The 27,638-nt window shown below is 41.7% G+C and overlaps 1 protein-coding gene across 1 annotated transcript in view; it reads right to left on the reverse strand.

The window, feature by feature from the left end:
* SKIV2L (Ski2 like RNA helicase) overlaps nucleotides 1-27,638 on the reverse strand; it is a 624,419-nt gene that overhangs the window by 269,547 nt on the left and 327,234 nt on the right. Inside the window, exon 17 of the mRNA XM_044083274.1 lies at nucleotides 17,835-17,945. Within this exon, the coding sequence (XP_043939209.1) occupies nucleotides 17,835-17,945 (111 nt within the window). The remainder of the gene's footprint in view (nucleotides 1-17,834; nucleotides 17,946-27,638) is intronic.

Raw genomic sequence — 27,638 nt, forward strand, 5'->3', positions numbered from 1 at the left:
GTTACTAGGCTAACGGCCCTGGGGCTCTTATAAGCCTATCCAAGAGTTTATACTCAAAAAGAAACCTCAGTCAGCATCTGTCACCCTTGTCAATGAGGAACACAGGTGGACCCCTGACACAAATTTGTGGTTTCCCATCCACTCATCAAGGTTGTGCTTGAACAGAATCAGTGAGGTACTCTGAAGTGTATTGGGAAGTCTATTCCAGAGACTGGGTAGCCTCTGAGAGACAAACCTCTCTCTCCAACAGGTTTGCTGATGTCATATAATAGATTGAGGCCTTTCAAGTGGTAATACATGAGGAGTTACACTTGCAGATATGGAGCATCTCTAGTAGGCAGGGTTCGAGATTGCCTTGTTGGCGAGACACAAATCACCTCTAAGCAATCTGTATGATACCAAGTAGAGTGATAGTGATTTGAGCCTGTCCTCGTATGGACAGGTGTTGGAGGCCATGGATTCTCTGTATGAGGTATTACTGTGGCCTTTCCAGTTGATGCAGATGGTTGGAGAGGTACATACCAAATGGGGTGTTACACTCAATTATTGGTCTAATGAGGGAGGAGTATAGAGAGGCAATAACCTCCTTTTTTCTGGATGCAATCCCTTTACTTATGAGATGAAAAGAGTAAAAGGCTTTTCTGACCACTGCCACTACATGATGGTCAAATGTAAGGTTGTTAATAACCTGAGTACCCAGGTCTCCCACCACAGGTGGTGTGCTGAGGGGGTTTCCATTGATCTGGTAATCAGTAGGGGCTGTGTTTTTGCCGAATGGTATGATGATGCATTTTTTTTTTTGTGTGTTTAGCTTGAGGCCATGACTTTGGCACCAGTCATTAGTTGCTGTGAGACCCTCTTACACTATGTTAACATCATTTAGTGAGTCAATGACAGCACCCAACTTACAGTCGTCTGCAAACTTGGTCAGCCACAGGCCTTTTGTCTTTGCCTGGACATCTGAGAAGTACATGCCAAGCAGTAGAGGTCTCAGGACAGATCCCTGGGGAACTCCACTACTGACAGGTCTGCTATCAGAGGTGGAAGCGCCTATTTTGACCTTGAGGGTTCTGTTGGTGAGCCAGTTGGCCACCTACCTGATGAGATTGGAATTTATGCCAAGTTGTGTTAGCTTATCGATGATGCCCAAGTGGGGGACTGTGTCAAAGGCATATGAATCAAAGATACAATGCCCGAGTCCTATGTGCTAACCACAAAACCAGCTAGCCTTTAAGCATCTTAGAAATGTTTGTCAGAACTAATACAATATGACCCCTCCCAAGAGTCCAACCTCCACAATAATAATGACTGACTAATTCTGCAGATGACTGTAAGCTAAGAGCAGTCACTGAATCCCCAAATGACTTACCCATCTTGCAGGAACGTTTGTCTCAAAATAAATAACCAATGTCAAAATCATGGTCTGAAACTAAATACCAAAAATGCATTACTGTATCCTTTGGGAAATCATCTACCCCAGGGAAGTGCCATATTGACAATAATTCCCTAAGGGTGGACCCAGTTGTTCAGGGTTTGGGAACTTATGTGAACAATGACCTAACTTTTGACCAACATGTGCCTATTGTTGTAAGAAATTCCTTCTGTTAATCAGCTTATAAACAAAGGGATTGTGTCTAGATCAAGAGAGGTCATTGCCCCCCTTTTACTCAACCTCATTAGACCAGTTTCTGAACATAATGCCCCCTTTGGCAAGTATCTGTCCAGATACATACAACAACTGGAACGGCCAGAGAGATACCTTACTAAAAGGATACAAGGCCTAAACAACATGTGTTACATAAATCAGCTCAAAGCCTTGTCACTGTACTTGGTATCATGCAGACTGCTAAGAGGGGACCCATGTACAAGGAATAATCTGACTCATTACTGATTTACTGCACATCAGCAAGTGAAATGGTATTAATAATACTCAGTCTAGGGATCTAAACCTCTTTTGCAACATCGACATAATGGTTTGGATGGACAGGTATATTTCACAGAAGATATTACTGCTGTGGAACAGACTCCCCACCCACATAAAACTTAGTTCATCCCGGTTGATTTTTAAGCTCAACTATGGTCTGCGGATGGGAAACAGAAAATGTACCCCACGACTGTCCCCCTGTACTACTAATGGACAGAGGCAGCTCCAAAATGATTTATCCCATGCACTGGTTCCTCACATTATCTATCTATGGTATGATCTCAGCTATCCTCATTAGGGATAATATATAATTATTGACCATGGGATGGGTAAGGCCACATTATAACCAAATGGATAGGTTATTTCAAGCACAAAAAGGGAACACGACTAGACTTAAAATGGCATGCAAGGGCAGCTAGCCTAGTAATTATCTATGAACCTACAACCTCAAATCCTTCTATGCCTCTGCAAGCAGCATACCAAATATCCTAGAAAACTCACTCAACCACATCATCATTATCATCATCAACCCCCTTTTTCCTATTTTCTACATGGGTCGAGATGTCATGTCAACTGTTGTCATCTCTCTCTATTCAATGTCACTCTCCTACCTGCTTTGACATTTATGTCCGACTGTCACAGGTCTTCTCTCACACAATCCATCCACCTCTTTGCTGCATGCCCTAGTTTCCTCTTGCCTTCATCATATTTGCCCCAAATCTTCTTCACCAGATTGCCTTCTGCTTTACTGTACATGTGCCCAAACCAACAAAATCTGTTCTCTTTGACATTTTTTGAAACAAGGTAAATCCTACCACCCGTGTCAGGCACTTCATCTCCATCACCTCTAGCTTCCAAAACTGCTCTACCATTATTGCCCAGGTTTCAGTACTGTACAGTACTGTATTACTGGTCATACCACTGGTTTGTACACCTTATTTTTCAGCTTCTTTGGCATTCTTCTGTCACACGCTACACCTGACACTCTGTGCCAGTTGGCTTCAGCCCCTCTGATTCTAGCTTTGACCTCCTCATTCAGACTTCCCTTTTCCACAACCACCCCTCCCACATACTTGAAGCTATTAACCTGTTCCACTATCTTCCTGTTTATCTCAGTTTCTTTTGATTTCCCCATTTGCTGCCGTTAGAACTGTCATATCTGTATTCAGTTTCATCCTACATGCCTTCAGTTTTGAATTCCATTCCCCTAACAACTTGACTAATCATCTGGCGTCCATAGAGCTGAAGTGAATTCTGAGACTATGTGCCCATATTCATCCTGGGCTTAATAATTGTGTTAGCATAAAACCTGCACTGGAGGCATGGTCCTTGAAATAGCTAAGTGAACAAATGAGTTTGTTACTAGGTTAAGAAGGAAACCGGTAATTGGTTTCTGCTTGACAGTTCCTATGCCTTGCAATTTGAAGTCTTGCAGCTCTTTAATTTATTTTGTTTTCATCTAAATTGATTAATTGTTGTGAGCTATTTTAATTAATTGAGGTGATACTTTGGTATTTAAACTGTGTGGTTTGTCTTTTGTAAGATCTGATGAAGCGTGAGTTGTTCACGTGAAAGCGCTTAGCCTGTTTTATCTCTGTGAATAAAGTTTAGAGCCGTGGTGGTTCCATCTTGCTGTTTTTTCCTGATTAATTTTGGCTTTCTTGGTGAGGACCTTTGGGTAACAGTTTGTACGTTTATTTTCATATTTACTGTACAGCACTGTATTACTGGTCGTACCACTGCTTTGTACACCTTATTTTTCAGCTTCTTTGGCATTCTTCTGTCACACACTACTCCTGACACTCTATGCCAGTTGGCTGCATCCCCTCTGATTCTAGCTTTGACCTCCTCATTCAGACTTCCCTTTTCCACAACCACCCCTCCCACATACTTGAAGCTGTTAACCTGTTCCACTATCTTCCTGTTTATCTCAGTTTCTTTTGAGTTTCCCCATTTGCTGCCATTACAACTGTCATATCTATATTCAGTTTCATCCTACATGCCTTCAGTTTTGTATTCCATTCCCCTAACCTTTGCTGAAGTCCTTGCTCAGAATCTGCCTGTAATGTCACATCATCTGCATATGGCAACTTTGTTAATCTGTCCCCTCCAACCTCTTTGCTAATGTAATCCATCACTAGTATGAACAGCAATGGGCTCAGAGCTGAACCCTGATACACACACACTCCCACTGGGAAGCCCCTCTGTGACACTGAACACTGTGACTACTTAAGTCATTGGTCCCTGTACATAGCTTGCATTAATTCTACCAATGTTTCTAGGACTTTGAACCACTGCAGGAATGCTCAAATCAGCTTTCTTGGTACCTTGTAATATGCTTTCTTCAAGTCCAGGAATGCCCATTTGGACTCTTCCCTCATCTCTAGCTTCTTCACAACTATCTGTTGTCTCACTGCAAACATCAGGTCAGTTGTGCTGCTTCCTGATCTGAATCCGAACTGCTCGTCTTCCATCTTACTTTCTACTACTCTGCATATTCATTTATTAATCACCCTCTCCAGAACTTTCATGCAGTGTGACAGGAGTTTGATACCTCTGTATTGCCCATAGTCCTGAATGTCTACTTTGTTTTTGAACACTGCCACTAGTATGCTTATTCTCCAGTCATCTGGGATACATCTTTCTCTCCATACTACTGCAAGTACCCTCAGGAGACATTTCTCCCCTTTCTTTATCATATCTGCTGTGACCTCATCTAAGCCTGCTGGTTTCCCTGACTTAATTTTTCTTACTGCTGTTCTTACGTCTTCTATGGTGGGCTCCTCTCTTCTCTCATCATAGGATGTGTCTGCGACAGTACAGCATCTGTGGAGTTTTCTTCAATCAGTAGCTGCTTGAAGTATTTCCTTCCATCTGCCTTTGATGTCCTGTGGACTGACTATCTTCTTTACCTTTCTGACATTGTCTTGCAACCTGATACAGTTTTTTATGCCATCTGCTGAATCACTTTCCAGAAGTTTGTACACTTCCTTTAATGCCTTGTTCTTTGCTACTGCAACTCCTTTCTTAGCCTCTGTTAGCCAACCAGAATTCCTTCCTAACCTGGTCTGTCTTTTCTATTTTCCACTTTTTCCAGCTCTCCTTCTTTCTTTTGATGACTTCCTGAATTTCAGCATTCCACGTTAGACTTTCATTATGTACCTTATTTCCATACCTGGCTCAGCTGCACATCTGTTCTATAGTCCTCGCACATGCCATTTTAAGGTGCTATCATTCTTCTTCAACTTCACCTATTTCCGCTTCTTCTTGAGGTGCTAGAGCCCTGAGTAATTCCTTGAACTGTTGTGTTTTCTCTTCAGTCAGCTTCCATGTCTTCAGCCTAGTCTCTGTTGACCTTAGAGCCTTATCTAACTACTGCATGTAGCTGATTATTGTAACCAGTGGTTTATGCTGTGGACCAACTGTTTCACTAGGGTTAACTTTGCAATAGCTGATTCTACCCCAATGCCCTTTCCTTACTAAAAGGAAGTCGACCAGAGTTTCATGTTGGTTACTCTTATATGTGATCTTGTGACTGCCTCTTTTTCTGAACCATGTGTTGGCTACTATCAAGCCATTTGCCAGACAGAAGTCTAGAATGGCCTCTCCTTTATTCCTATTGCCACACCCATGTGGAGCCAGACAGTCCTCATATCCTGTTCTGTCTGTCCCAATATTTGCATTCAGGTCACCCATCATCAACACCAACACTACTGCTTTATCTAGTAGGTCCTGCAAAAAGAAGTTATGTACTCACCATAACATTCCATCTGTGTTGTCCATCTTCATTTATTGTTGACATGTGGGTTCGGTTCTGAAATTGGAACTGACTCGGCCGTACTACAGCCCGTGAGGACCAAAACTCTTGAGCTTTATCCCTACCCATAATGCTCATCCCCATTTTACCTCAGATCGAATTTGCTGATTGACAGGCAGAATAATTTATCCTGTGATTACTTTTCTGGAGACCATATCTGGTATAGAATGGTTAAAAAGAAGTATGAAATAGGACACAGCTCATCCCACCAAGAGATATAAAAAGGACGGGGGATGGAGGGAGAGGAGTCAAGAATAAATGAAGATCAACAACACAGATGGAACATTATGGTGACTACATAACTTCTTCATCTGATGTTGTCAATCTTCATTTATTCCTTGAAGTGTGGGACAGAGTCCCTAGCTACTTTTTACCTTGGGTGGACTCATGGAAGGATATTCCTGAGCACCACAAAACCAAAGGAAGCTCTTCCCCTGTAGGCCAGATCCAATTTGTAATGAGTTATAAAGGTATGTGGGATAGCCCAGATTGCTGTTGTACAAATGTCATCCAAGGAGGCCCTGGAGTAAAAAACTGTTAAAGTGGCTATTGCTCTGGTACAGTGTGGCTTAACAGGTCCAGGTAATTTAATATTCTTCTTTGTGTATACGAAGGAAATCCAGTCTTTTAACCATCTAGAAAGCTTAACTTTGGATACCTGTCTACCTACTCTTGTACTAGAAAAAGTAATAAACAGCTGATTAGATTTTCTGATAAGTCTTGTTCTATTGAGTTAAAAATGCAATTGTCCATGGACATCTAATAAATGAAGACAGTATTCACCTTTGTTTGAAAATTTTGGAAAGAAGACTGGTAAATTTATAGTCTGGTTAATATTTGTCTCCAAAACAATCTTTGGTAAGAAAGATGGATTGGTCCTTAAAGAAATCCCATCTGGGTGAAAAATCAAATATGGAGGTTTACAAGATAGTGCCTGGATCTCTAAAATTCTTCTAGCACAGGTAATAACTATTAGTAAAACTGTCTTCCAGGACAAGTACTTTAGCTCACAAATGGCTGCAGGTTAAAAAGGAGGGTATATTAAAGTCTGAAGAAACAAATTGAGATCCTATGGGACAAATGGGTCTTTATAAGGAGGCTTCAGCATCAAGGTCCCTTTCAGAAAAGCCTTACAGAGTTTAAAGACATTAATCGGGTGTCCTGTAAATTGTGAAAATCTCAAATAGCCACTAGTTGGATTCTGATAGTAGAGGCCAAAGCCCCTCCTTCAAAAAGCAAGGTTAAAACTCTAAAATTGTTGTAATAGGAGCTGAGAAAGGGTCTACGTCATTATCATGAGCCCAACATGAAAATCTTTTCCATTTGCTACAATAAAGTTTTCCAGTGGAGGGTTTAAGAGAGGCCAAAATAATCTTATGGACTGGAGAAGACAATGTTATACCTTGGTGATCAATGGAAGTAGAGAAGCCATGCTGTGACCTTTAGGTTTTGAAGTTTCAGATGAACTAATCCCTCTGGATGGAATAGGAGATCTGGAGCTGGGTCCAGAGTCCAAGGTTGCTGAATCAGATGAGGCCAGGGGAAGGGGAACCAAATCTGTCGAGACCAGAATGGGGCAATGCGGATCACTTTGCTCTTCACCCTGATTGCTTTCTTCAAAAATTGAGGGATTAATGGAATCGGTGGGAAAGGCGTATAGAAGTCCCAAGGAACAATCATGAAGGACAACGTCTCTCGGGAACTCCCGCAGAGGTAGGACTAGGGCAAAGTAGCTGCTGCACTTGTTGTTTAGAGGCAATGCAAAGAGGTCACAGCAAGGCTGGCCCCAGAGGTGAAATACCATTTGTGCCACTTTTGTATTGAGACCACTCATGAGGCATGAGAATTCATCTGCTCAGCTTGTCTGTTATCACATTGGAAGTCCCCAGGATGTGTGTTGTTGTTAGAAAGTGGTTGAAAGGTTGCTCACTGCCAAACTCTGGGCACTTTTTGATAAAGGAGGTAAGACTTGGTTCCTCCCTGTTTGATATACCAGACCAGTGACATGTTGCCTGTCTGGATCGGACTTGTCCCTGGAGGGAGAACAGCTTGAAAGGCCTCCAATGATAACAGCACTGCTCTCGTCTCTAGGACACTGATATGCAAGCTGGCCTCTTATGAGTGACCAAGTACCTTGGACTGTCTTGCCCAAAAAATGCACCTCCCCCCGATCTGGGAATTGTCCGTGGTCACTACAGCTTTGAGCTGAGGTGGGATGAAAGGTCATCCTGCAAGAATCTCATTGGAGTGGATCCACCAGAGAAGATCCTTTTTGCAATGGTTAGTTACCAAAGTATGATGCAACACTGGCTGATGAAGAACAGACCACTGGGTTGCTAGAAGCCATTGTAGAATCCTTATCTGGACTCTTGCTAGAGGTACTAAAGTAATGGTTGCTGCCATAAAACATAAGGGCTGCAGGACCAATTGTGCTGCTACTGCTCCACTAGACTCCTACTTCAAACATACAAATCCAACTACTCCGCTGGGGACTCTCTGTTTGCCAACTCTGTTGGAAAAACACTGAACAGACTCCCAGCTGACTTGACCCTAGAACCATCACTAACTCAATTAAAACACAAACTCAAGAAATAATTCACAACTCATTAGTTATGTTCTTGCACTAACCTCGACTAGTGACCTCTCTATTACAAAGGTGCCTTACCTTCAACTATTTCTAACTTTTTTCTACCACACCATTTCAGGAAGGGTCAATTGTATAACTGCTGCTCAATGTGTCTTAAACCTGAATGTAATGTTATGTATGTATAACTTTGAAAATAATGTTATGTTTTGTAAAGTGTTTTATAATAAGTTAGTACTGTGTGTGCTAAACGCTGGCATTGTTCATGACTGTAATCTGCTTGAAATTAGCATTTACTAAATGTTCAATGTGTACTACTACCTTGGAGCTTTTCTCCCAGGGCCTCTGGTGAAAATGGACATATATCCAGTTGGACTATCCCGGTCAACAAATGTAAAATAAATAAATACTGTCTTGTTGCTGATAATTTTCCTGACTTGAAGTCTGATCTTTTCTAGATGGAAGAAGGTAAGAGAAGCTATGCAAGTGTTTGTATTTAAATTTGCCCCTATAAATTTCAAATTTTGCATCGGGACCAATTGAGAATTCTTGTAGTTTATTGTGATCCCCAGCTAAGCACAAGTCTGAAGGACATACTCCCTTGATTTTTCTTAAGAGATGCTTGGTGGGAGCAGTGATGAGCCAGTCGTTCAAAGAAGGAAACACTCGGTGTCTCTCTAGTCTCAAGTGAGCACTACGACTGCCATGCATTTGGTGAACACCCTGGGGGCTGTGTTGAGGCCAAAGGGGAGGACTCTGAATTGGTAGTGACTGGCTCCCAGCCAGAAGCAGAGGAATCTCCTGGAGCACTTGTCCATCATGATATGGCAATATGCATCCTGGAGATCGACTGACCAGATCCAATTGTCTTTTCCTAAAACAGGAAGGATGGACTGAACTGTGACCATCTGAAATTTTGTTTGTCAGTAACACTGAGATCCAAAATTGGTCTCCAGTCCCCTGTCTTCTTTGACACCAAAAAGAATCTTGAGTAAATTCTGCATTCTTTCTTGCCAGAGGGACCTGTTGGATGACGCTTTTTTCTAGCAGTTTTTTTATTTCTTGAACTGCTGGTTCTCACTTACTGGGTGACACATTGGGGATTCTTTTGAATTTCTTAGGGTGGAAGTGGGAGGGAATGGTGTATCCTCTGGTGATAATCCTTTACACCCAAACATCTGTAGTTATCTGTAGCCAGGTGTGTTGGTACAAGGATAATAGTCCCCTGACTGCTTCCAGAGGCAAGCAATCGGTCCTCCTTTCAGGAGCGACTAGGTAGGATCTGGCAGGGAAAGAATCTATAGAAAGCTGCTTTTGCAGGCCACCTTTGCCGCATGGGTGGTACCTTCTGTTAAAGCTCTCCCCTCTGCCCCTGGGAGAGCTGCTACCATGTGTGCCCTGAAAAGGCACTTGGGATTTTTGGAATCACATTTTCCATTCCTCTCGTTCCTGGAGAAGGACACTGGGAAGTAGAGAAACGTATGCCTTCTGCAGAAAGGGTCTACCCATCTTTCTCACACCTGGACAAGGTCTCTCGAACGTTTGTGACAAAAGGAAAGATCAGTCAAAAGGCGCATTGATGAATAAAAAACTTGCATGGCTCCACAAATTTGTATAAGTGCATCCAAGCATGTCTCCTTATGGCCGCACCGGAACCTGCTGCTCTGGTCATCCCCTCGGCTGTATGTGCTACAAGCCTCATGGATGAGTTGGATATGGACTCGAGGGTGGCCAACTGAGAAGCAACCTCATCTTAGACTTCTTCAGATATGGCTCCTACAAGGGTATTGGATAACTCCTTAATCAGATTCCTTTGGAGTCTTGTGAAGTGTGCTATAAAATTCAAAGACCATAAGGCAAAGGTTGATGAAGCATCTATCTGCTTCTCAAACCTATCCATCTCCTCAGACTCTCAAATGGGGAGATGGAAAGTGGAACTCTCTTCAGACAGTTCTTCCTTTGTGGCTGCCACAACAACCAAGGCATCTACTGCTAACCCTTTACCTCCAAACTGAATCTTCAGAAGCTGACAGAATTTTATCTGGCCTCTTAGGGATCGGCTCTTTGGAATCTGGTACCTTCCACGCCTGCTGCTCGATCAACTTGAAGAGGTCATCTGGAGGTGGAGTTACCCAACAAGTAGATGGGAGAGAGCCAAAAGCTTGCAGGTACACTGACTCCTTCAGAAAAGAATGTTGGGACTTCTGGCCACCCCTCTGTTTAAGGATCTCAAGAATGTCTCCAAAGGAGACATCATCAGGGGTGACCTAGGAGAACCTTCCTCTTAATAGTAGTTACTCCCCTCAATGACAGATTCCTCTGGGGAATCCAAGTGCTTCCTCTTGCACTTTCTCTTCTGAGGAACTTCTGATACTTCTTCAGATTTTCCCACTGAAGAAGAGGATAGAACCTGAACAGGTGTGTCCTGCAGTTTTGGCAGTCTCTGTCCCGATGCAGAGGCAATTTCAGAGTCATAGCAAGAGGAAGGGTCAGGGATCAACTCCAATTGGGGAGCAGATGACTGGGTGCCCACTGAGGACAAAGCCCTCTTCATTGCCTGGAAGACAGATACACCCAAAGAAGGAATGTTGGCCGGAACCAAGAATGACTGCCTTGGAACCGTGGTCACGCCATGCTCAGAGGAGTCTTCCCCCAACGCCAAAGCTAGAGTGGAGCTCATGCATGCTGAGGCCCTGAGGTGCAGGGATGGCTCCAAAAAAACTGCAGTCAAAAACTGCCCCTCGGAGCCGACAGCAAAGACCCCACCTCAGGAATTCTCCAGTTCTGAGAGGAATGAAGAACTCAGGGTAGTAGTCGGGCCTGGAGAAAAAGATACAGCAAGTGCCAAGACAGTTGGTGCTTGAGGGATTGGAGCCTGAGTCTCTAAAGCTATAGATGGGGTCAGAGGAGTAAGATCCGGTGGAGCCATGGAGAAGGAATTCCAGAAATGGAGGAAGTTGGAACAGAGAACACAGAAGCCAATCCTCCCGCCACAAGGAGATGATCCACTAACCTCAGCACATCTGATCCTGATACACTGTTGGTGGAGTGAACTGACTGGGTGGATGGCGATTTTGGTCTCTCCAGAAAAGATCTAGGAATTTGTCCCACAAAGAAATCGATAGATAGAGAACAGACCATTCTAGGAAGAGACAATTCTGGTTCTTCAAGAATTATTGTTGGAAACAACGGTGTCTGTGCCGGGATGAAAGATGGAACCAAGCTTGTCGGTTCAGAAGTCTTGTCCATTTTCTGTAGTGTTGAAGATGCAGGTGATCTTGGAGCCAAAGCTTTTGGTTCCATAGTTTTTTCTGGAACCGACATTTTAGGTTTCTTAGTCACTGGTGCTAAAGGGGAAGTCAGTGCCATGTGACTTCTATTTTTATGGTTATTGGTTCTGGATGATGAGGAGGAAGAAGGCGTTGACACACTTGATGAGTGGATGGGAAACAGAAAGTTTACCCCAGGGATCACTTCAATGGCTCTGCTGGACAGAGGCACAGGGAACTAATCTAAAGGGGTGGCGAAGGCCAACACATTCCGGCTAGGCTTATAAATGCCTTCGGGCAGATACCCTAGTACCTACCTATGAACCTATAAGGGTCTGTCTTACATTTGAAACCAGATAAGGCCTCCTCAAAAGAAGACTTAAGCATGCTTTTCAGAAGTAATTTATTTTTTCTTTATACTAAGGCTTGGTGACTAAATCCATGGCAGATTGAACAGTTTTCTTGTAAATATAATGAGCCTAAGCAATATACACATAATGAATGACCATCAGAGTTGGGCATTTTTCTGTCACACTTGTGACACTTTTTGAAGCCAAATGTGCCTTTTACAATACCTACAGGAGAGAAAACGAACACACAAGAACAATTGGAAGCTTGAGAGAGAAAAATTATAGTAAAGTGCTACCAGAAATGGTAGGCTCAGAATAAGCAAAGGTACAAAACAAACCCACAGTAAAGGTAATGAAAAGTGTTAGAAGGTAAGAGTTTTATACTGAAGTGCTACCAGCAATGGTAGATAAAGAATACCAAAGGTATACAAGAAGTTTTTTTTTTTTTAAAGCTGGAAAGCAGGAAATTCAAATAAAGTCTGCCAACTACAGTAGCAAAGATTACACTGAACTGTAACAGCAGAAAGGAGAGTAGCGAAAAAGAAAATATATAGGTAGGAACTTGAAAAACTAATGGAGTGAAAAAGGTACTATAATCATTAAATAAGTAGAGAAATTTTAAAGTATAAATATACTTAGCTCAAGAGCTTTAAGGACGTATCTGACAGTGGAAGCGGCAAATGAGATCTGAGGTAAAATGGAGAGGAGCATTCTGGGTAGGGACAAAGCTCAAGAGTTTTTGGTCTTCGCAGGAGTAGTATGGCCGAGTAGGTTCTGATTTCAAAACTGAACCCACACATCAAGGAATAAATAAAGACTGACGACATCAGTTCTGCTGTTTGTATGCACACTGAGGGACACAGGCTGACAGTATGAATAGTGACCTATCATTACAGTGCAGTCTGATTGCCATGAGTCTGTCACTAATTTTGATGACATCCCTCACAGCCTTCTGAATCCTCTCCCTCACTACAACTCCCACACTGTTTCTTGCCTGTCATCTTCCTGAGAAGTAGACTCTGGATCTCATACTAATGGCTTTGTTGCCCTGCTCTTTCATCTTGTCTCCTGGATACATAGGATGTCCAGCCTCCTCCTTACCATCATGTCATTCACTTCCAAGCTCCATCCTGTCAGTGAACCTACACAAGTGTGGCAATTCTTAGTTCATGTTTGGGGGGTTGACTACTTTTATGTCCAGTTTTCACTCAACAAAGCTATCCCAGGTAACCCAAGCTGAGCAACTGGATACCAGACAGCCTAGTAACTTATTGACCCAGGATTGATGGGCTTTATGGCAGGGGCACATCCAAACCTCTGGATCCCACCCAGTTTGGGATTGTGAAAGGCAGATCATGCCTCCTGAACCTGATCGACTTCTTTGAGGCAGTCACCAAAGCCGTAGATGAGGGTAAGATGGTTCACACAGCCTATCTTGACCTCGCCAAGGCTTTCAACACCATCCCTCATTCTGGAATTATAGCTAAACTCACTAAACTAGGTATAAATCCCTACGTCACAAGATGGGTTGCCAACTGTCTCACTGACAGAACCCACACTGTAAAAGTTGCAGACACCAAATCTGACCTCAAAGCAGTGACAAGTGGAGTACCACAGGGTTCCGTCCTGGGACCTCTCCTGTTTATCATCTACTTCTCCGAAGTACAGGCTAACACAGAAGGCCTCTGGCTAATGAAGTTCGCAGATGACTGCAAATTAGGAGCCATAGTCAAGTCCCCAAATGATGTGGACATCCTACAGAAGGGCCTCGCTGAGACAGATGCCTGGTGTCAGAGCAATGGCCTCAAGCTCAATGCCAAAAAGTGCAGTGTCATCCCCTCTGGTAAAAACTCTGTACCCATGAACTACCACATAGGCAGCAATCTACTTAACACTGAATGTGTGATAAGAGACCTTGGGACCCAGGTGGACAGTAGTCTCTCCTTTGATAGTCACATTGCCACAGTAGTCAGGAAGTCCTTCTATGTGGCACACATCATAAAAGGGTTCTCATCCAGGAAAAAAAGAGGTTATTGTTCCTCTCTACTCGACACTCATTAGACCCATTATAGAGTACAACACCCCTTTTGGAATGTACCTCACAAGACATCTGCAGCAGCTGGAAAGGCCACAGAAGTACCTCACAAAAAGGATTACTGGCCTCAAACAAATGCCCTACATTGAGCGTCTCAAAAAACTCCAGCTTTACTCCGTAGCATATTGCCTACTCCGAGGTGATCTCTGCCTAACATATAAGGCTATGTCAAACCCAGAGCTGTTGGACATTCTACACCTAAAGAAATCCCAATCCCTCCGAGCTACATGCTCTAGGGACCTAAACCTTGTCACCACAATAAACAGGACATGCTAGAGGGAAAGATTCCTGTCCCAGAAACTTCCCATACTCTGGAACAGGCTACCCATCTATGTCAAGCAAAGTTCTTCATTAGCACTCTTCAAGAAAAATCTTGATGAGTGGATGGGGAATAGGAAATACACCCCAGGGATCACTTTGTGCCTCTGCTCAACAGTGGCACAGGAAAATAACTTTCTTGGGTGGCATAAGCCAGGGAACCTTGTTGGCTAGGCTTACGTAGGCCCTTGAGCTGATAGCCTAGTACCTACCTATGAACATATACCCCTCCCACTGTTAGAATATGTTCCTGATGTAGGTTGGAGTAGGGCAGATATTCAAACTACTTACCACTTGCAAATGCCCATGCTCATTTGGTGGCCTTAATCAACACAGAAGAATCACCTTCAGACATATGTTTATGTGGAGTGGATAGGTTTGCCATGGTGCAGAGAGTCTGTGATCTGTGTTCTCCTATCTTGAGGATATGGTCCACTACAGTAAATGCCCAAAGTGGATGGTCTATGCAACTCATCTTCCAACCTACCAAACATACTCAAAACAACTCTCACTTTAACATCACAGCAAAAGACAACACCACTATATACCCAACTGAACACACCAAATTGCTTGGAGTGGAAATAGGCAATAAACTAAAATTTGACATTCACATATCCATAACCATAAAAAAAGTCCACAAAAAACTAGGAGCATTATACAGAAATAAGCAACTTCTCACCAAAGCAGCAAAGATTTCAATAGCAAATTCCCACCTTATCTCCACCCTACTTTATGCCTCTCCAATATATACCAACCTAAGGCAATGCGATCTAAACAAGCTAGAGACCTGCTACAACAAAATCACCAAATTCGCCACAGGGGCATCCTACCGTAGTCACCACTGTCTCTCACTTGCTGAATTGGGCTGGCTTGAACTCCCTCACTTTCTTCAATGGTATCAACTCTCACTCGCTCACACACTAGTAAACCATCCACTAAAATGTCTTATCCCTCCAGAATCTACTCCAACCCTATTGCACCACCAGACTACTAAGATCCAGCAACAAAAATCACTTGCAGATCACTAAAGCCAGTAACTCTGCTGGTGAACCACTATTCTCTTGCACCATAGCCAAATTATGGAACTCCCTCCCACCCACAATTACCTCCATACCATCATGCACCCACTTCAAAACTTTACTAAAACCGCACCTAAAAACATGCTAGCTATGCCCTTGCAACTCCCACTCTAATATCACCCACCCCATCCAACCACTACCATTCTTTCCACTCCACTAACTACCTTGATTATAGCAAGCTCAGATGCTCATAAGCCTAGTACTTATTACACTGTTCCATAGATGGGGTAGTCTCTGGGATACATACCTATCTCTCCAGCAGGTCCTATTTAATATAGACCCTCAGAATTCTTGAAATATGTATTAAATCTCATCTCCTGAACAACCTAACTAAAAACTACCTCCTTCATCACAGTACAAATAAAGTACTACTCAGCTTTATAAATAAACTTAATGGCAGAAACAAACAGTCAGTGTCACCTCCCTCTTCCTAGACCTATCAAAAGCATTTGATACAATCTCCCATGAAAAACTTTTCTAAAGAATGCTATCCATTTTCCACTGTAGTACCAAAATTGGCTGGTTACATTGTTACTTGTCAAATAGGCAACAGGCTATAAAATGGTTAAGTGAATGCTTTTCTTTCCTCTCAGTAACAGTATCTCTAAAGGTTAAATCCAAGAACCACTATGATTTAATATTTTCATTAACAACCTACACAAAAGCATCAGATCAATGAATAATGATACAATATACCAATGATTCAGCACTAGTCTATGCATTACAAATCTCTAAAAACTTACTCAAAAATAATTTACATCCACTGAGTCTTCATTAAACTCCCACCATCTAGATGAACACCAAAACAAACAAAAAACAAAACTACTACTCTTCAACGCAAAAACTCATAATGCAAATAAGCCCAATTTCTTTGTCTCCTCACTTAACGGTACCAAAACTGACTTTGTTTCTCACACTAAACTACTAGGAGCCACAATAGATGATAACATGAGATTCAATGTACACATCCAACAGGCAGTAAAAAAAAAAAAAAAAAAAACACCAAAAACTTGGCTCCTTATACAGAGCTAAACAGTACCTGACACCTAAAACAGAAAACTAGCATTAACAAACCATCTCCCAACCCCTGTGTATGCCTCCTCCATACTGACAAACATGAAAAATGGCATAAAATGTAAGCTTGAACAATGTCACAATAAAGTTGCCAAATTCACCTCAAACACACCAAATCATACACGTTCACAGGTATATACTAGGCTAATGACCAATGGCCTTTAAAAGCCTAGATGAGCAACCCGACCTGTGTCCCTATGTATCATAGGTGTTTATCAAAAGTGGGGATATTAGTTAGGAAGTTTCTAGAGGTTATGTGGATGTTAGTTTGGGCTACTATGTGTAGCCCTGAAAAAGCTGCAACAGCCTAACTTACATAATCAGCTCATCTACTCCCAGCTGCTAACGACTCCTGACCTCCACGATCCTGACAGATGTCCAAGCTTTCAAAGCTTAGCCCAATACTATTTATCTGATGGATCACATCAGTCCAAAAACAAATAATTCCTAGCTGCCCAAAAAAATAAAACAATGTTTTCTGGAGATACCCTATACATTCAAACTGCATATCCAGAATCTGAAACACTATTCCACTAAATTTAAGGCAAACCCTAAACCTACACTCATTCAAAACCAAACCAAAAGAACTTCTACTAAACTCCTAGACTTGCTCCTGTACATCTCCTGGTTAAAATATTCTAATACCTAACTAACACTTAGCTAGACATCCTGTTTAACATCTTCAAGCTTCAACTCTTCGTAAAGTTAACTTTTTGAAATGTCCAATGAAACCGTTTCTCTACCATAATGTACATACTGTGCAAACTATAAATAATACTGTAAATATATAAACCTATGTTGATTCTACACATATCTGTACAGAAAACCTCTCAGTGCAAGCAAAATTTTAAAATGCCCGAAATTCAAAAATATACCAAAAAGCTTCACCTGTACTTCCCTGTCTGTAACGGTTTCTCTAATGCTTTCTTTGATTTTTTTACTTATTACATAAACTGTTATTGTTTGCAATGATGAGCTATTCACTATGTCAATTTTCATGCTGCTGGAGCTTTTCTCTCTGGGTATCGGCTATTTTCTTTTGTCCAGACGGACAGATATTCTTCATAAACAAATACCAACAAATAAAATAAACTTACACTTATTGAGAATGGCATAGAGCAAAAGTAAATCTATACAGACCTGATTCCTGACACACACAATCATGCACACTAATTCAACAGACTACATACTGCAGAGCATGAAGCAGCAAAGGAATTTTGCTACCACTTTCATGTGGTCATTTGGCTACTTCCAAGCTATACATTCACCACTGCCATAAGGCATATTGAAATAAACTTAAATATAATAATTTAAAACTATATACCTTTACTAACCCCCTGGTGAAAAGCATCTCGATAACCTCCTTCAGGATTGGCAGGATTCCACTGTGGTGAACACCAATGCCTCGCTTCAGCAATTGTACCATGTGCAGCACCTAAGGGGAACAGACCATAAGAGCACACAAAGACAAGTGAGAAGCAACAAACAGATGAACCACAACCCTCCCCTATCCTTTTAGGCCACAACCATGTACACCATAAAAATAAATCCTTTTTCAAATGGAGATGTGATGTCAGATGTAGAAACAATAACATATGGACTGGGTACATTAACATTCAATAATTTATATCAGCTGTGAACAGTGCATAAAGATTCAGAGTTACTCACAGAATAGCTTTCTGACAGTCATGTTTGCACAATGGATTACAGAAAAAAAAAATCATGCATACTGAAAAGAATGGTCCTGGTAATTTAGGTATTTATTCAAAATGTCCTTGATGTTCTGTCAGTCTGATCTTCAATTTGTATCCCCAACTGTGTCCATTAGCTTTCATTGGGTCTGTGGAATGTATGCAATCTTACAAAAGTCAGCAAACTTAACCTGCAGTCTGGCATATGAACAACCTGGAGATGATGATGATGATGATGGTCTACCATTAGACTGGTGATGTGTATGGACTATCATGAATTAGGTCCTACCCAGTTTCGGTCAGTGTATAATCCTCCCCCCTCATCATCAGAATGACAAGCTTTCTGTACCTTATTCACAGAAGAAATAAAGCAGCTTCCTTAATGACAAAGGAAGCATTCCAGGAAAAGGGCCACTATGCTCTTTAGAAGACACTAACAAATTGCCTCAGCAAGAAAATGAGAAATATTAACTCAACATACTAATATCTTTATCATCCAAGCGTTACTATAAATGAAAATGCATACCTTGCCCTAAGGAACCTCAACACCCTTAGTATTACTCGTACAAAATGCTGAATATCACAAACCTTTCTTCTCATTACACAGAAATAATAGGAGGCTGATATAGCCCTGCAAAGTGGTAAAAAGATGCTCCTAATCCACTGGGATGACTATAAGTAGTAAAAAATTCACAACGATTACTATAAATACTAACACTCATATGAAAGCTTGTATTTAAAACAAAGACCAGGAAAAAGAACAAAAAGCGGTAATATGGAAGGAAATCACCATTTTAGATAAAGACATTACTGGAAAGGACTACACTGACTACATAGTTAGCTTGTACTTACCAACAAAGACAAGAGGACAGTTGGAAGAGCAAGTACGCAAGCAATCAAGTCAAATAATGAAGCTTTCAATGTAGTTGACTTGGATCTCCACCATAAACAAACACCATAAATGGAAATTCATTAAATAATGTCATACTTCAATAAAAAATGAAATATGACATTTTAATAGTTTATCAGCTACCCAGTATTAGGTAAAAAAGATTGGTGACAGGCATTTGCAAATGAAACAATCTGTTCACATTAAGGAGATGTATCAATAAAGTGGTAGAAATTAAATAATTCTTAGCCAATTTATAGTAGTTTTACTGACCAGGTTACTCCCAAAAGGCCCATGATCTATTTTCAGTGGAGATTCAAGGTGCTATTCTATGCACAGAATGCTATGCATTCTATTCAACTTGAGAGAGCTCGGTATTTACAGAGTGAAAGCGCTTGTTTTATTTATCTGCTGAATTTCAAGTGTCGATTTATTCTGGTTCAGTGTTCCTTTCCTGGATTCGTTTTCTTGGTTTTGCTGGTGTTAATTATATCTTCTGAGTGCTATTCTATGCATGCTTACTCATGTTGGGGCAGGAAATCAGTCAGCCAGAGGTTAACTTGCCTTTCTTAATAATTACAATATGCTGAGATTTTGGGATTAACCTCAAAAGAAAGAATATGGTGTATTTAAGTAAGGAACTAAGTGGGTTTGTCACCCAGAATGATGCCTCAATTACAAACAGAAAATGATTGACTTTAACAACTGGCTTAGTTTCTGGTGTCATTCCAGGAGGATCCAGTACCTGACAGCCTAGAAAGATATGATTGACAGACCACGATGCTTTGCCAGAGATGGCCTGCATCTATCTCACCTGGGCTTCAGCCTTCTGGTAAAGGCTCTTGCCTCCCCTATAGTGCCTTTTTTAGGAAAAGTGATGAGGTTAAAACTACCAACATAAAAATTTCAACAGAACACAAATTAAAGGTCATGCTGCTAAACACTAGGAGTCTAAACATGAAACTGCACACATTGCAAGCATTCCTAACCCTGGAAAATGCTGACATCTGTGCAGTCACAGAAGTCTGATTCAAAGCTGCAGACAGCACACCAGCCTTACCTGGTTACTCATCCTATCATACATTCAAGTCCCCAAACTCTGGGCAGTAAAGCCAAAGAAGGTGGAGTTTCAATATACATTAAAGACATACACACCTCCAGGCTAGTCAAACAGTACGATGCACAGAAGACACTCCAGGTGCAATTAACCATTGACAACACCCCTATTCAAATCATAGCTAGCTACCAGCCCCCAAATCTGACTCAAGATGCCCAATCTGCCCATTTGGATCTGTTCGAATCCATCAAGATTCAACCCTTTACCCTGATCCTGGGTGAATTTAACTTCCCAAACATAAACTAGAAGAACTACTCATGCCAGAACACAAATGCCCAGAGATTCCTTGATTTTTGTCAATGTAAATGTCTTGGAATGGCTACTCGATAGTCCCACAAGGGGTGATAATATCTTGGACTTGGTATTAACCAACATGAGTAACCACTGCAGCATCCCTATAGTATCATCCTCCCTGGTAAGATCCAACCACAAACTGGTCACTTGCAAAGTTACCATCTCTCCCAACCCCCCTCTAGCTAGGATCACACATAAAAATGTCTCCAAAGCTAATTAAAGCCTCCTGAGGTATGGTATAAACAGCTTCACAGCCTCCTCCCCTCTGTAGAAACTGGCACAAATATCCAAAACTACACCAAAGCACTATACGAGTATTTATATAGATGCATGGAATCATGAATGCCCAACAGGACTACATCATCCTCTGCAAGGAAGAGAAAACCTGTTTGGTGGACATCTGCAATAAATAAACTCTATAACAAAAGGAAAAAATTCCTATCCAAGACCAAGAAGGAGCAGGTGCTCAATTGGAAGCAATGTCTCCTTAGACTGAACAAGCAAATAAGAGCACTAGAGAAATCCTCCAAAGCAAACTGAGTCGAAATTATCACATCTACTAGAGACAATCATAAGGCCTTCTTCACATATGTCCACAACCTCAAAGGAAGCACCTAGATCTGTTCCGAATTGGTGGTCAAAGACAACACATATACAAATGCCGTAGATATAACAAACTTTCTGGCTGACAGATTCAGCAAAAACTTTACACCTCTGTCCCTCCATCAGTAAGTCAGGACATCCCCAGTACCTGCCCCCTTCCCCTTATATCTAGGGAAGAGGCCATCACTGCTCTCTCAAAGGCAAAAAATACAGCCTCCATGGGACCCGATAATATCCCAGGCTGCATCCTACGTGAACTCAGGCAGGAACTTGCAGCACAATTAGGCACCCTATTCAACCAAAGCCTGGCTACTGGCTTCATCCCAGCTGAGTGGAAGAGAGTCACTGTCATCCCTTTACACAAAGGTCGAGCGTCCACCAATCCGGGAAATTATAGACCCATCAGCCTAACTAGGCTGATCTGCACGGCCATGGAATGGATTATCATGGAGCTCATTAACAAGGACATTGGCAACCTCCAAACACTTGATCCCACACAGTTTGGCTTCATCAAAGTGAAGTCATGTCTGCTAAATTTGGTTCACTTCTTTGAGACAGTTGCCCGAGTCATGGATGAGGGAAAGATGGTGCACACCACCTACCTTGACCTGGCCAAAGCCTTTGACACTACTCCCCACTCGGGTGTAATAGATAAACTCTCACAAATATCAAAAGTGGCTCACTGATGGAACCCACATAGTCAAAATAGGGGAAGCCACCTTAAGCAGTAGACCAGTAACAAGGGGCGTAACCCAAGATTATGTCTTGGGGCCTCTGTTATTTGAATATACTTTTCTGAGGTGCAGCCCAAAACCAGTGGGTTATGGCTGACCAAGTTTGCAGATGATTGTAAGCTAAGTGCTGTCATCAATTCCCCTAGTGATGTGGACATCCTCCAAGAGGGTCTCACTCAGACAAATGACTGGTGACAGAAACATGCCCTCAAACTAAACACCAAAAAATGCATCATCATTCCCTTTGGGGAGAGTGCCGTCCCCACAAATTATCACATTAATAGCAATGTCCTAAGCACTCAATCAGTTGTGAGGGATTTGGGCACCTAGGTTGATAGCAACCTGACTTTTGACCACCATGTTGCTTCCATTGTATGGAAAGCCTTCTACATGGCCACCTTATACGTAAGGGTATCTCATCCAGGTACAAGGAGGTCATAACATACCTGTATTCTTCCCTTACATGGCCCATAAGAGTACAACGCCCCTTTCGGCATGTACCTCGCAAAGCACATGCAGCAGCTGGAGAGACCACAGAGGTTCCTCACCAGGAGAATCCAGGGCCTCAAACATCTACCATACACAGATAGGGTAAAAGCCCTATCCCTCTACTCTGTTTCATTCAGACTCCTCAGAGGTGACCCCTGTCTGGCATACAAGGGGATCACGGACTCCACCTTGATGGGACTGCTGCATAGCCGCAAGCCAAGCTCCACTCAGGTAACCTGCACACATGGCCTCAACCTGGTCTGTGACATCAACAAGACTTGTTGGCTGGACAGATTTATGTCCCAGAGACTCCCCCATCTATGGAACAGACGCCCTCTCCATATCAAGCAGAGTACCTCTTTACCCCTCAAGCGCAACCTGGATAACTGGATTGGAAACAAAAAATATACCCCGGGATTCCACCCATGTCCCTGCTGGACAGGGGCATCGGGTGCTGATTTGTGTAAACATGTGCTAAACTCTTGGCTAGGCTTATAAGGGACTCAGGGCCAATAGCCTAGTAACCTCCTATGATCCTATGGCTATGACAGACACGGATGAGTTTTACATATATATATATATATATATATATATATATATATATATATATATATATATATATATGTATATATATATATATAAGTGTGTGTGGGTCTACCTGATAACACCGACATGCCAAAACACCGACAACAAAATAATCGACACGACAAAACTGAAAGTTCAAAAACACGAAACTTCACATGCCCGACAAACCACAATCCTGACAATCAACAAAACAAATACCTTTCCCGAAAAACACACACACAACACAAGCACACCAAAAACTTTACAAATCTACACTAAACCTTACATACACAACTGTCTATGCACTAACCTTAACCCAAACATTAAGGTCCGTCACTATCGCATATTTACCTTACCCGCACCCTAACCCTAACTCACTTAATCTGCCCCTAACCCTCAAGTCCGTCACTATCGCACACTTACCTTACCCGCACCCTAACCCACTTTACCAGCCCCTAAACCTAAAGTCCGTCACTACCACACACTTACCTGACCTGCACCCTACCCTAATGTCCGTCACTATCACACACTTACCTTACCCACAGCCTGACCCTAACGACTGTCCCTATTGCACACTTACCTTAACATGTCAGTGTTCTCAGCGTCAGGATTCTCAACTTTCGGTCTTCTCCGTTGTCGGCATTGTGGACCTTCGGCGTTTTCAGGTAGAAGGTAGACATATATATATATAGCCTTTATACAAGTACCATGATGACAGTTACTTGAAATTTTTACTTTTCACATGTTATGGGGTAAATGGAGTAAATTCACAAACAATGAAATGTGCCCATCTTCTGTAACCTGTAGGACTCATCATCACAGCACCACTACCACTCAGAGTATGGAACTTCCTCAGCAAATTTATTTATCATTATGGCCCAATGACATTGCTCTACTCCCAAATTTTCAATTCTTTGCTAGCACACTGTGACCACATCCTTTTATGCAGAATGGTCAGGTAACCCCAAAGCAAGTACAAAAAACATAAATGCTAGATGCTAGCCATTACCTGTTGCAGAGTGTTGAAAATGGTAGAGAACTGGCTGGCTGTCCTGAGACCTGACAGGGGGGGCATGAAAGGATGAGAAAATATTAACAAGGGATGGACACACTTCTTACAAATCTATAATTAGGGCAAGTCATAACTTACATAACTGACAAGAAAACGTCTAGGTTTAGTAACCTGTAATAGCCTGTACAACCAAATCTCAAGTTACCCTTCTGGGTGACACAACTAGGTAACCATTCCTGTCCCCACAGTAACCTCAAAGGAGGAATGCAACCCAGATACAATGTTTAGCTTTTAATGCTTGCTGAAGGTGTTAAGATTAAAGCAACTAGCTGCTAGTCAAATACTGTCTGCTAATGCATTTCTGAGGAAAGCAGCTGATGTGGCTCTAGTCCTCATACAGTGAGTTTTAAGTGGGGAGACACTGATTTCTGGATACTTGCTTTCCCTTCCTTTGTCAGGCAAGAGAGATAAACATCAGATTTATTTACTGAAGTCTTTAGTCTTTAGTTCTGCTAATGCAAGACCCAATTACTCTGTGGATATTCATGAAATGCAAAATGTACACTTTCCATACTCGGATATTGGGGAAACAGGCAAATACAATGCTTGATTAAAATTTGATTCAGTTGGAGCTTTGGGCATAAAGGAGGGGTTAGTGTGGTATACCAAATATTTCACAAAGATGCCGTTAAACCTCCATTTAGGCCCATAGGCTCTGCACCAAGTAAACTTTGCTAATTTTTTGGACACTATCGTGAACCAGATAGCTTAGGCTAGTACCTTTTACTTAAAAGACTCATGGGTTTTCCTGGACCAGCTTAAAAATTATACATTCACCAACAAAGAAGCTATGATGTGCACCACTGATATTTGTTCTTTCTACACCACAAGTGAAAAGGAGGAAGGGTTGGATTTTCTTAGACAGTACTTTAACATGCGAACAACTTAAGATATGATACTAATATTGTTTGTCAATTAGATTTGGTCCTTAGTAATAACTTTTTTACTTTTGGAAACAACACGTCAGCAAGTTAGTGGAGTGGCAATAGGGCCTCAGGTAGCTCCCACTTTTGCTAATATAGTAATGCGCTGGTGGGAGGTGGAATATCACTCCAAGTTACCACATTTCAGATATGTTAGCCATTACAAAAGATACACTGATCTTTTTTTATTTGGATGGGTGATCAGTATTCTTTTGAAGAGTTTCTTCAAGAGATTAACAATACTGTACAATGATTGAAGTTTCTGGAAAGCAATAAAGGGATTACTGTTGATTATTTGGACATAAAAATAACTATGGTAAAGGAGCAAAATAGATTTGTGAGCAACATACTTAGAAAGGAAATGTTCACCAATAATTATCTACATTTTCATAGCTATCACTCCACTTTCATGAAACTAAACGTATCCCAGGGCAAGTTATCAGACTCAGTTATCTCATTAATGAGGACCATATTTTTGTGGAGAAGTCAGAAACACTCAAAAAGTTTTTCAAATTAAGAGGGTACCCAGGAGAAAAGCTGAAAGTCATTTCTGAAAATATTATTAAACATAGGGACACCAAGTTTCCCCATATGTTGAGTAGGGTTTGCTCTTAAATAAAGCAGTGGAAGTGAATCAAAACAGTGAATAACAAGAACTTACTTGTTCCTTCCCTATTCCAATGAGTACTGACAGCCCTGTGATTTGTAACATTACTGCAGACAATTGGAAAATTATTTTAGCAAACCCAGAATTGTCTAAATAGGTAGCTGTCCGAATTTTATTTTTAAGAAGACTAGGAATTTAAAACAAATTTTAGAAAAAAACAACACAGCAGATGAGCACAGAACTTGTTAAATCTATTGGTACCTTTGCCTGTCAAAACTGTAATTATTGTAGGTAGTTATAATTTCAAACACACTGATTTTGTTATAACAGCAAGAAACAGGTACAACTGTCACAGTGATGCACTGGTATACCTTGCGTGTTGTTCCAACTGCCACGTTTTTACGTGGGAAAAAATACACGCAGGTTAGTTAACAGAATCAGGGAGCATGTGTTAACAGTTAAGAAAGGGGACAATAGTAACGTGTTAGCTAGACATGCTCAGGAGTGCAAGGCTTTTTAGGAAGTTTATGTTTTTAGTGATTGAACAGGTAGATAAAAAGAGAAATTATGTACTCACCATAACGTTCCATGTGATGTTGTCCATCTCGCCTTCATTCTTAACTGGTTGGGTTCAGAACCGATCCTCAGTTCCAACTTGGCCTTATACAAAAGCTCAAGGTCTTCCACTAGCTCATGGCTGTAACCCTATCACATCATGCCCTAGGAAAACTCTTTAGATCTCGTTTGCAGCTAAACAAGATCGAGTGCTTCCATTCTGGCTCTGGCTAAGTGAAAATTTTCTTCCTTGTTTGCTTTAGATAATTGTAGCTTAAAAAACATATATAACTTCTAGTGTTTATTACATACTATAAATTAAGTTAGTCTGTTCGCTTCTGTTTGTTTGCCGTTGGCCGCCATTTCTTTCTCTAGGCCTTCTTCCCTTCCCTATCCCAGCTAAAATTTATATTTTCTAAGCCCGTTTTTAATTAGAGGGCTCCCCTTTTAGTTTTTTACCTTCTACAGGCTTGTTTAGGTTAGAGAGCTTTGTAAACTTCAGGCATTTTTCCCTTAATTCACCTGGCAAACTCATTGAAGTTAGAGGGCTTTCACTGGCCTGTTTAACTTAGAGGGCCTTTTTTCTTCCCTTTCTTTTATCTTAGGCAGACTCCTTTAGCTTAGAGAACTGTTTTTCTCTGCCAAAATTGCAGTGCTTAGTTTATTCTTGTTGTGTGAGTTAAAAATAAATACATATTTTTCTTTGGTAGTAATTAGCTATTATAGTTGTTATTGGTAGCCATAATGTCTAAAGAACCTAAGGAAACTAAACCCTCTGGATTCAAGAAATGTGAAAAGTGTAATCACAAAATGTCGTTGACTGATGGTCACACTGTTTGTGTATACTGCCTTGGAGCAGTTAATTTACAGGAATCATGTGCCATCTGACATTCATTCAGCCACAGAGTTTTGCTAGAGAGAAACAAATAGTTGATTCTGAGTGGTTTGGTGAAGACCCCTTTTCTGAGGCAACTGAAGAAGAGGGTACTTCAAAATTGTCAAAATCCCGATCTTCCAGATCCAAGAAGTCGGGAAAAAGGTCATCCTCTTCCAGTGCTCATTCGGAGCCATCAAAGAAATTGTCCAAAATGTCATCTTCAGACCCGAAGACTGTTGGGCCCGAAAAACCTACTACCTCGTCTCCTCCTTTGGTTTCGGTACCGATGGAGTTTCACCTACAGAGTTGGTCCCCAGAATTGGTGCCAGTTTCTCCTACTTTGAGATCCCCTTTGCCTCAGTCTGCTAGATCTCCTACTCCCTCCTCTCAATCCTCCAGGAGCCTCTCTGATGATGATGTGGATCATGTGGTGTGGAGGATATTAAGGACACCGGCACTGGCCAAACTGTTTGCTCCAACCTAGAGGGATTTGGAACCAACCAAAACTACCTCTTCACCATCGATTCCTCCTCCTACCCAAACTGGGACCTTGGAGCCGGAGTGTCTGGAACTGACTGTAGTGGAATAGTCGGACCAGAGACCTACAACCAGGATCTTTGGGCCTGACTGCCGCTCCGACATCTTCGATTCCATCTGAACTCGAGAAGTCTAGGAGTCTATGCTCCCCAGTCGGGTCTGGGGAGGAGAGTCTG

The sequence above is a fragment of the Protopterus annectens genome, chromosome 9.part0 (assembly GCF_019279795.1).
Source record: "Protopterus annectens isolate FY-2018-M chromosome 9.part0, PAN1.0, whole genome shotgun sequence".
NCBI lineage: Eukaryota > Metazoa > Chordata > Ceratodontiformes > Protopteridae > Protopterus > Protopterus annectens.